Source organism: Schistocerca americana, chromosome 1, assembly GCF_021461395.2.
Source record: "Schistocerca americana isolate TAMUIC-IGC-003095 chromosome 1, iqSchAmer2.1, whole genome shotgun sequence".
Taxonomy (NCBI): Eukaryota; Metazoa; Arthropoda; class Insecta; order Orthoptera; family Acrididae; genus Schistocerca; species Schistocerca americana.
This window is the reverse complement of record NC_060119.1, coordinates 711,475,672-711,487,478: the sequence shown is the minus strand read 5'-3', so window position 1 is coordinate 711,487,478 and position 11,807 is coordinate 711,475,672. Positions and strand designations below refer to the sequence as shown.

At 44.2% G+C, this 11,807-nt stretch overlaps 1 protein-coding gene across 1 annotated transcript in view; it reads left to right on the top strand.

Annotated features, from left to right (window-relative positions):
- Positions 1 to 1,445: 1,445 nt before the first annotated feature.
- Positions 1,446 to 11,807, top strand: part of LOC124593761 (transmembrane protease serine 9-like) — a 108,133-nt gene continuing 97,771 nt past the window's right edge. The window contains exons 1-4 of the mRNA XM_047132113.1: positions 1,446 to 1,491; positions 3,136 to 3,234; positions 5,167 to 5,306; positions 7,880 to 7,977. Coding sequence (XP_046988069.1) covers positions 1,446 to 1,491; positions 3,136 to 3,234; positions 5,167 to 5,306; positions 7,880 to 7,977 — 383 coding nt within the window. The remainder of the gene's footprint in view (positions 1,492 to 3,135; positions 3,235 to 5,166; positions 5,307 to 7,879; positions 7,978 to 11,807) is intronic.

Here is an 11,807-nt window from a genome sequence, read left to right as displayed (position 1 = left end):
TCCTTGTCAGCTGCTTTGGAATGAACTGTTCTCGGGTTCAAGACCTTGTGTAGTTCCTATGAGACTTTCCAAGGATCAAAATTACAAAGTAATCGAGCATGCTAAATAATAAATAAGGATCAACGATAGCATATACGGAAGACAACGAATAACAGGGTACGTGGAAAGAACTTGCAAAACAATGTGTGATACCACCAAAGAGTGACCGAAAGATGGAATATGTGTATTCACGGGAAAAAGTAGCAGCCGCTCAAAATACAAAAAGAAAATCAGGCCACTGAGCTATTGTGCTCGCCACGGGAATTATAATGGCATTTTCTTAGCTGCTGTGAGATCTCATTGATATTTAATGGAACTCTTTGGTATCGACGACAGTACTATTTCTATCATTACTTTCGTACTTTCTCCATTCAATAGTAAATGCAAGTCTGTCTTTATTTTGGTTCTATTGATGCGTTCCCAGTTTTACCGTGAAAGAATCTGTTTGTTCCCCACCTTGTGTTCTGCTTCCCACAGGTCACTTTTTGAAAGGTTGGAATCGATGGTTTGCTTCGGAAATCTAGATTCCACCATTCATTGCACAATAGTTTTGAACTGCTATTTCTTTGAACATCTCAGTATCTGATCCTATATATCCAGCAGCAACTTCTAACTGACTTAAATAACTCCATCCCAAACGTTCGTATTTTATACTTACACTCTGTCTTTTTCTTCTTGCTGCTTATGATAAACAATAGTTCCTTCTCTGCCGTTAACAAATTTTTGTACCCATGTTTCCAACAATGTTAATTTTAGGTGCCTCGCGGGATTAGCCGAACGGTCTTAGGGGCTGCAGTCATGGATTGTGCGGCTGATGCCGGGGGAGGTTCGAGTCCTCCCTCGGGCATGGGTGTGTATGTTTGTCCTTAGGATAATTTAGGTTAAGTAGTGTGTAAGCTTAGGGATTGATGACCTTAGCAGTTAAGTCCCATAACATTTCACACACATTTGAACATTTTTTGATTTTAGGTCACGTGGTATGCAAATATCTAATTTATTATTATTTGTCCTAATCGGTTGCCTCTCATTTCCTCAATCCACTTTTTTCAGCTATTGGCATGAATCGGGGTACGCACACCTTCAGTATTATGCTGTTGCTTGACCGAAATTTTGCAACTGCCCATTAACAGGTCTCAAGAACAACACATTCCATTTACATTTCGATGGTGAAAGATATGAACAAATGAAAAAATATTTATCGAAAAAGACTGGATTGTCGGTGTCGGCGAAATGTCATCTGCAATCTCAGAACTGTGACTCGTTATTAAGGTCTTCGATTTCATTAATTTCGCCATCCCTGGTTCCAAAGTACAAAAGAGGGCATCCTGCGCTTAGCAGGCCGGTATATAAGGTCCTGGAACGGCAGTACGCGGCATCCCTTCTTCAGACTGAAATAGCCCAACACGATGAGGCAGACCGTCCTGGTGCTGGCGCTCGCGGCCTGCGTGTTCGGTGAGTGTTCCTGAAGCACGAGTGGATTTTATAGGCACCGGAAAATTTCGTATACGGTCATATGGCCAATATTCACATGCTTGATGATGCTTGTTACACGGCCATCTGTCCCCGTCTATGGCATGTGCCTGCACCTAACGTTTCGCCTACTGATGCTGGTGACGCAACGTCGAAGATAGTAATTTCGTGTTAAATAGCGCCAGCAGGCGGAACATTTGCACGCAGGCAAGCAACTGTTGGACCGTGACATCGTCAGACCGCTGCCTCCGATTACACAATTTTATCAAGATCTAATCGTTACCATGCTAGGGTGTGAAGAAATGACAAATTGGAAAGCACAAAAAAAACTTCAGCAGAAAAGCGGAAGGATTGAAAGTACGCATATTGTGAGCCTTAGTGCCAAGCAAAGCAAACAGTGGAGAGTCTTCGCCACTAGAAGCACCACAACACTGGCCGGCTCGATTCCGCTGTCTTGGGCAACGGTCTGGCGACGCCACGACTCAACCGTCGCGTAGTTACGCATAAACAGTTGGGCATACTGAATGTGTGTTTGAAAATACTAATTGCGTCAGTATACCTTCTAATGATGTCACCAACACTAGGAGACGAAACATTAGTCACAGAAAGATGACTTAGGCCACGGAGTAATTTCCTTTTAAGAAATATCACGGAGATTTAATTACGTGTGTTGTTGGAACTAAAGCACTGAACTTTACTTTTTATTGTCCGGAAACTACAATTTTTTTGCCCACTATTGGGCAATGTCCAATGCTTCTTTTTTAGCCAGCCATAGATCGTCGAGGGTGCATCTGTGGGGGCAGGCAGGGCATTGTAGAAGATGTTCCATGTCCTGTCGAGTGCCGAAGTCGCATTTGTCGTCATTTTCGTCAAGCAAACCCCATTTGATCAGATTAGATTTCACAGGAGCCACCCCAGTTCTGATGCGGTTAAGCGTTCTCCAGGTTTTCCAATCACCAGAAACGCCGCTTGGTGGGTCCTCTCTTAGTGGATAGTAGATGGGGTGCTCATCTAAGGCGCAGCTTAGGAAACGGCGTCTGGATTTGAGTCTGCTGGGGCCACACTCTAGGCCAAATATTGAGAGACGGGCATCAAAGGTTTGTTTTAGCTGCTCGGTATGTTCATGGGCTTTCCTACGTGAGTCAGGGTTTGTGAAACCTGCGGCCCTGTGAAGATTTTCTATGGGGGTTGGTTTCATGCAACCTGTCACTATCCTGCATGTTTCATTCAAGCTAACAGCTACCTTTTTTGCGTGGGCGGATCTGCACCATACCGGGCAGGCATATTCGGCAGTTGAGAAGCACAAAGCTTGGGCTGAAGTTCTGACCACGGTAGGTTTGGCACCCCATTTGCCATTGGACAGTAAAGCACTGAAACTGCGTATAGACAAAGGACGATTTCTTATTCTATTCATTTGTGATTCAGTACCATCACACGAAACAAATTCCGCGGACACTTCGTTTGAGAATACATATGTATGTGCCTAAAGACAAACAATAATCTCCATGTGACTCTTTCATCATCGGCAGCACTTAACGTTTTGTCAATTTCTTATGTGTCATTAGAGACGGGTGGAGCGCCTCATCTCGCCGTAGAGTGTTCATTGTGGTGTTTGCTGTGTTCCAGCGGCTGAGCTGCCCGTCCGCCGCATCCCACACAGCGGTCCACAAAGGAGGTTCGGCCGGGTACACGGACGCATCGTCGGCGGCTCAGATGCCACCTTAGGTGAGGTACTGCATCTTACATACTCCCAAAGACACCTGTTCACCTTCGAGTACACCAACACGCCCCTACGAGATGTTCGCCAAGCAGCAAAAAAACATTGTCATGTAAATGACTGTCTAGTAACTGCACAGATATTACACTACTGGCCATTAAAATTGCTGCACCACGAAGATGACGTGCTACAGACAGGAAATTTAACCGACAGGAAGAAGATTCTGTGATATGCAAATGTTAGCTTTCAGAGCATTCACACAAGGTTGGCGCCGGTGGCGACACCTACAACGAGCTGACATGAGGCAAGTTTCCAACCGATTTCTCATACACAAACAGCAGTTGACCGGCGTTGCCTGTTGAAACGTTGTTGTGCTGCCTTGTGTAAGCAGGAGAAATGCGTACCATCACGTTTTCGACTTTGATAGAGGTCGGATTGTAGCCTATCGCGATTGCGGTTTATCGTATCGCAACATTGCTGCTCGCGATGGTCGAGATCCAATGACTGAATGCAGAATATGGAATCGGTGGGTTCCGGAGGGTAATACGGAACGCTGTGCCGGTTCCCAACGGCCTCGTATCACTAGCAGTCGAGATGACAGGCATCTTATCCGCATGGCTGTAATGGATCGTGCAACCACGTCTCGATCCCTGAGTCAACAGATGGGGACGTTTGCAAGACAAGAAGCACCTGCACGAACAGTTCAACGACGTTTGCAACAGCATGGACTATCAGCTCGGAGACTATGGCTGCAGTTACCCTTCAAGCTGCAAAAATGGTTCAAATGGCTCTGAGCACTATGGGAGTCAACTTTTGAGGTCATCAGTCCCCTAGAACTTAGAACTACTTAAACCTAATTAATCTAAGGACATCACACACATACATGCCCGAGGCAGGATTCGAACCTGCGACTGGAGCGGTCGCGCGGCTCGAGACTGTAGCGCCTAGAACAGTTGACGCTGCATGCGGTCGCGCGGCTCCAGACTGTAGCGCCTAGAACAGTTGACGCTGCATCACAAACAGGAGCGGCTGCGATGGTGTACTCAACGACGAACCTGGGTACACGAATGTCAAACCGTCTTTTTTTCGGATGAATCCAGGTTCTGTTTACAACATCATGATGGTAGCATCCGTGTTTGGCAACATCGCGGTGAACGCACATTGGAAGCGTGTATTCGTCATCGCCATACTGGCGTATCACCCGGCGTAATGGTATGGGGTGCCATTGGTTACCCGTCTCGGTCACCTCTTGTTCGCATTGACGGCACTTTGAACAGTGGATGTTACATTTCAGATGTGTTACGACTCGTGGCTCTACCCTTCATTCGATGTCAGCGAAACCCTACATTTCAGCAGGATAATGCACGACCCCATGTTGCAGGTCCTGTACGGGCCTTTCTGGATACAGAAAATGTTCGACTGCTGCCCTGGCCAGCACATTCTCCAGATCTCTCACCAATTGAAAACGTCTGGTCAATGGTGGCCGAGCAACTGGCTCGTCACAATACGCCAGTCACTACTCTTGATGAACTATGGTATCGTGTTGAAGCTGCATGAGCAGCTGTACCTGTACACGCCATCCAAGCTCTGTTTGACTCAATGCCCAGGCGTATCAAGGCCGTTGTTACGGCCAGAGGTGGTTGTTCTGGGTACTGATTTTTCAGGATCTATGCACTTAAACTGCGTGAAAATGCAATCACATGTCAGTTCTAGAATAATATATTTGTCCAATGAATACCCGTTTATCATCTGCATTTCTTCTTGGTGCAGCAATTTTAATGGCCAGTTGTGTATTTTGGCTATTTCGGTTAAGTTGACGCACTTTGATCAGCTCCTCATGAGGTTCTGACCCGTTGCATCCGACATGTTTCACTCTGGTAGTGCCAGATGCCGTGCTTTGTACGGATGTGTCGACTACAGCCGCTGTCTCCGCCTTGCAGGCCAGTTCCCGTACCAGGTGTCGCTGCAGTGGGTGATGTTCAGCATCGCCTCCCACACGTGCGGCGGCTCCATCGTGTCCGCCAGTGTTGTCGTCACGGCCGGACACTGCCTCGACCCGGCAGTCGTCGGCCACTACGAGGTGAGCGGCTCGCACAGCGCTCAGCTGTCACAACTAGTCTGCCAATTCGGTCACGTAATCTCAAGCAAGACAGAGAACAGCGAGCCATTCAAATGTTAACCTTTCATGGCTCATTATGAGCGTTTCCTGCATTATTAGCTGACAGAAGCGCAAAACACTTCACTCGAGAATGGATTTCCAAAAAGAAGAAGCGATTAATAAATGTGGACTTACTGCTAACTTCATTAAGCATCTGCTTAATGTCTCTATATTGGATGTCTCTATAGTGGTCACCGACGCGGCTCCGGGATTAGGCTCCGGAGGAGGGCTCGCAGTGTGCGCTGGCACTGTCTCCACTTGCTACCACCCTCACTTTCAACGTGAAACTGATGCCTAGGATTTAAACAATAATATTAATGATGGCATGTTTTAAATGTTTTAAGTACGAAAGCTGCTTTTTTTCAACCTCCAATCAGTCGCAAAACGGAAAGAAATCAAGATCACAGTGATAATCGGAAACATTTTATTTGCAACATTTAGCTAACATTCCAGCTATTTCTTTACACAGTCGCTGCTCCGACTTAGCTGTTTCTTGCAGCATGGTACAGACATTCCAATACCTTCGTTTTACAAAAGTAGCCGCCTGTGCTTTCTGCCAATTCCTTACGCTGGTCTGCAGCTCGCTGTCTGTGCCCAAAATCCTGCCCTCACAGCCAGTGGTTCATGACAGCGAAGAGATGAAAATCAGAGGGCTCCAAGTCAGGACTGTAGTATGCGGCCGAAAATTCTAATGAAAAACGATATTTATCACGGTTTCGTTACGTGGGGTGCATGAAATCAGGCGAAACGCCTCACCGTGCACTTTATTCTTGACGGGAGACACCATTGTTCTAGGTGTCTTCACGTACATGCTGGGCGCTCAGAGGTAAAAAGTGCGACGTGAGCCAATAGACGAGCGCAACACATCTGCATAAAGCTTGGCCAGATTTTCACTTTAGTGTTAATTTCGCAACCGATCGGAGGTTGGAAAAAAAATAGGGATCGTAAAATATTTATTTATTTACATTGCTTATTAATACCGAGCGAGGTGGCGCAGTGGCTAGCACACTGGACTCGCATTCGGGATGACGACGGTTCAATCCCGCGTCCGGCCATCTTGATTTAGGTTTTCCGTGATTTCCATAAATCGCCCCAGGCAAATGCCGGGATGGTTCCTTTGAAAGGGCCTGCCGGCTTCCTTCCTCGTCCTTCCCTAATCCGATGAGAGCGATCACCTCGCTGTCTGGTCTCCTCCCCCAAACAATCCAATTCAAAATACATCACCTTAACCTAACTCCCAAGAAATTGCAAGCAGACAAATACATAATTTTGTTCAAATGGTCCAAATGACTCTAAGCACTATGGGACTTAACATCTGAGGTCATCAGTCCCCTAGACTTAGACTTACTGAAACCTAAGTAACCTAAGGACATTACACACAGTCACGCCTGAGACAGGATTCGAACCTACGACCATAGCAACAGCGCGTTTCCGGACTGAAGCGCCTAGAAGCGCTCGGTCGCAGCGGCCGGCACATAATTTGGATAGGATTCATCTGAACACTTGGGATTTACATTTTCCATGGAATTGTTTACTTCCAACAAACTCTCACTACTCCGACAACGTCATAATCTGCACAATATAAAACCTAAGGGCGCAATCATCATTAGCAGTGTTTCACTTAGCAGTCCGTGTGAGAACGCTAGCCTAGTACAAAAGCTGTAGAGTAAATTAGAGGAACACGGTTTTATTCAGTTTGTTCTGCTTAACATCGCAAAAAATCGTCTTTTCCTTTCTGTACTGCGTTACGCAGTTTTCCTCTGGTTTACCGGTTCTACCTGTGGACTGACAAACTGTGTCGGATTTGTTGTTGCAATAATCTATGGTCAGGTCATGAACAGGCCATTTTTCCTGGCCTGGCTACGAAATCAAGGGTCCCCTTTGTCAAACATAGTTTCTGATTTTACACACTTCCTTGCGATTTTCGAAATTCCTCGTTCTCATTGTACTTTACTCTAAGTAAGTTGGCTAAGAAATTTGCAAACTAGTGTATACAAAAGTATTACATCGATTCATTTGGGTTGGGGGTGGGCGAGGGGGAAGGGGGGTTTGGGAGGGATGTTTTGATCTCAATAACATTACCCTCCCTGGGTCCAGACTTGACTGGATTGTCGTCATGCAGTTAATTCTTTACTCGTCAGTGAAAAGCGTCCTGATCATTTTTGTTTTATCTATGCTAATAAGAGGGCGTCGATTAACTTCTCTGGTTATCTAGCTGTAGCAAGTCCCACGTTAAACCCTAAAAAGTAACTGTTTTCTTTTCGGTGTAGAGTGTGAGCCGATGTTCATGGCAGTGACACTGCCAATTTGTCTTTGTGTCACCTGCTTGTTCGTTGAGCAAACGAATTTCACATAGTTGCTCAGAAGACAGATATGTTTCAGATAGGTTCCCAGAAATTTGGTGTAGTCAGTATTTTCGAAAATAATGACAGCTAAAACTCTTGTAAGAAATGGGAAGAGCTCTCTGTGATGGTGTATTGTGTTGTGTGTTTCAGGTCGTGGCTGGTGTCAACTCCCGGACGAGTGACTCGGCCATCGAGCAGAGGGTGCAAGTGGCCCAGCAGATAAGACATCCATCCTACCAGGAAGATTTGTAAGTGATACAGACACTGTTTGCATTCGGCGTGTTCGAAACTTGTAACAGCTTTAGTAACGTGTCGCCAATAATTACACACACGTTCTCTTTTATTGAGGTTTGATTGACAGGTATTACCAACGTCTGTTACCAATTGCTGCACACTGAAGTAGGTCATGAGAAAAGTACAACTACGATCGGTGTCAATGAAAACGTTGGAAACGTACCATGAGATATTTGAAATTTTCTTCCAGTGGTTGGATGGACGCTATCGACGAGATCTCTGGAATATAATTATACTTAAATATCGACATCTGAGCTGTTTGATAATGCAGAGCATGTGTGACGAATGTTTACTATTCTGTTCTTATGAGCCTGGACTAGCTTGCGTTGCAAACTTAAGAATGTGATAAATGAATACTCCTGAAAGCGAAAATCTGTTCCGTACTATAAAGCAACTACATTAGTTTCATCTGTTTAAAATTTGTGTCCATTTATGTACAAAAAGAACAGCAGTGGAATATGTAGTGAAACCTGCGGAGCACCTATAGTTAACTCCTCTTATTGACAAAATAACATATTATGAAAACTGCCTGGAGTTTTTAACATGAATGCTCCCTATTAGTTCAATTTTAAGTTAAAGAAGTGCGCATTGTCTCTTGACAACCATAAATTTTAAGTTTCTCTGTGGTACGATTACCACAGATAAAGGTCATATCCACATCACAAATAGTTGTAGTGTGTGGAATTTAATCATTAAAATATTTTAATACTGATCTGTGATATCGTAGAAGGTATGATCAGTGGCAAATCTCTTCTAGAACCGAAACTCTGAGAGAGGTACAGATAAAGGTCATATCCACATCACAAATATTTGTAGTGTGTGGAATTTAATCATTAAAATATTTTAATACTGATCTGTGATATCGTAGAAGGTATGATCAGTGGCAAATCTCTTCTAGAACCGAAACTCTGAGAGAGGTACAGATAAAGGTCATATCCACATCACAAATATTTGTAGTGTGTGGAATTTAATCATTAAAATATTTTAATACTGATCTGTGATATCGTAGGAGGTATGATCAGTGGCAAATCTCTTCTAGAACCGAAACTCTGAGAGAGGTACAGATAAAGGTCATATCCACATCACAAATATTTGTAGTGTGTGGAATTTAATCATTAAAATATTTTAATACTGATCTGTGATATCGTAGAAGGTATGATCAGTGGCAAATCTCTTCTAGAACCGAAACTCTGAGAGAGGTACAGATAAAGGTCATATCCACATCACAAATATTTGTAGTGTGTGGAATTTAATCATTAAAATATTTTAATACTGATCTGTGATATCGTAGAAGGTATGATCAGTGGCAAATCTCTTCTAGAACCGAAACTCTGAGAGAGGTACACTGCCAGAAACTGTCAAAAGCCTGAATAACCGAATTTAGCAGCGAGGACGGCTGCTAGACGTGCACGAGGGGAGTCACTGAGGTTCTGAAAGGTGCCGAAAGGGATTTGGAGCCATGCCGACTCCACTGCCGTGATCAGCTGCGCGATGTTTCTTGGCTGAGGATCCCTGGCGCGAACGGCCCTATAGAGGAGGTACCACAGATCCGGGTAGCTTGGTAGATTGCAAGTTGCGTGAGACGTTACATTGTCCTTCTAGTAGATGCTATCGTACCGAGGAAAAATAAACTGCATGTAGGATCGACATGGTCTATAAGCATAGATGGATATACACTGATCCATTGTACTATACAGAATGACGAGATCATCCAGTAAATGGTAAGAAATCATTTCGCAGACCAAGCTCCTTCCTCCGGCCTGAACCCTTCCGACGATTGTTGCAGGGACTCAGCTTTCAGACGTTTCACGCCGTACACGCCAAGGGCCATCTGTCTGATGGAGCATAAAACGTGATTCATCTGGGAAGTCCACCTGTCACCCCTCAGTGGATGTCCAGCTGCGGTAATGGCGTGCATATTCCAGCCTTCGTCTCCCATTAACAGCAGTCAGCATAAATGCATGAATCAGGTGTCTGCTGCTTCAGTTTGACCCGAAAGATAATGATAATGCTCTTTTGGCCGTCAGATGAATCGCTCCGTTTCCGCATCACGGCAACAACTGCACTATTTTCAGTATCCTCGTGACACGCTTCATATACCCTCCACTGCTAGTGGTGCCACTTGCTGTCTGCGAATGGTTATTGCACGTTGACGCAGAATAGTGGTGTTGATCCATTAATGTGAGTGGACCGTGTATTTTCAGTAGTGTTCAACCAATCTGAAGAACATATTTTGCAAAACTTTTGAGGAACATGGTAATCATGAACGGGTAGATCGTTATTTGTATCTATCCAAATACGTCTCTATTAATATCTAAAGGTGGGAATTTAAGGAGATGGGACCTGGATAAACTGAAAGAACCAGAGGTTGTACAGAGTTTCAGGGAGAGCATAAGGGAACAATTGACAAGAATGGGGGAAAGAAATACAGTAGAAGAAGAATAGGTAGCTTTGAGGGATGAAATAGTGAAGGCAGCAGAGGATCAAATAGGTAAATAGACGAGGGCTAGTAGAAACCCTTGGGTAACAGAAGAAATATTGAATTTAATTGATGAAAGGAGAAAATATAAAAATGCAGTAAATGAAGCAGGCAAAAAGGAATACAAACGTCTCAAAATGATATCGACAGGAAGTGCAATATGGCTAAGCAGGGATGGCTAGAGGACAAATGTAAGGATGTAGAGGCTTATCTCACTAGGGGTAAGATAGATACTGCCACAGGAAAATTAAAGAGACCTTTGGAGAAAAGAGAACCACTTGTATGAATATCAAGAGCTTTGATGGAAACCCAGTTCTAAGCAAAGAAGGGAAAGCAGAAAGGTGGAAGGAGTATATAGAGGGTCTATACAAGGGCGATGTTCTTGAGGACAATATTATAGAAATGGAAGAGGATATAGATGAAGATGAAATGGGAGATATGATACTGCGTGAAGAGTTTGACAGAGCACTGAAAGACCTGAGTCGAAACAAGGCCCCTGGAGTAGACAACATTCCATTAGAACTACTGACAGCCTTGGGAGAGCCAGTCCTGACAAAACTCTACCATATGGTGAGCAGGATGTACGAGACAGGCGAAATACACTCAGACTTCAAGAAGAATATAATAATTCAAATCCCAAAGAAAGCAGGTGTTGACAGATGTGAAAATTACCGAACTGTCAGTTTAATAAGTCACAGCTGCAAAATACTAACGTGAATTCTCTACAGACGAATGGAAAAACTGATAGAAGCCGACCTCGGGGAAGATCAGTTTGGATTCCGTAGAAATGTTGGAACACTTGAGGCAATACTGACCCACGACTTATCTTAGAAGAAAGATTAAAAAAACGGCAAACCTATGCTTCTAGCATTTGTAGACTTAGAGAAAGCTTTTGACAATGTTGATTGGAATACTGTCTTTCAAATTCTGAAGGTGGCAGGGGTAAAATACAGGGAGCGAAATGCTATTTACAATTTGTACAGAAAGCAGACGGCAGTTATAAGAGTCGAGGGGTATAAAAGGGAAGCAGTGGTTGGGAAGGGAGTGAGACAGAGCTGTAGCCTATCCCCGATGTTATTCCATCTGGATATTGAGCAAGCAATGAAGGAAACAAAAGAAAAGTTTGGAGTAGGTATTAAAATCCATGGAGAAGAAATAAAAACTTTGAGGTTCGCCGATGACATTGTAATTCTGTCAGAGACAGCAAAGGACTTGGAAGAGCAGTTGAACGGAATGGACAGTGTCTTGAAAGGAGGGTATAAGATGAACATCAACAAAAGCAAAACGAGGATAATGGAATTTAGT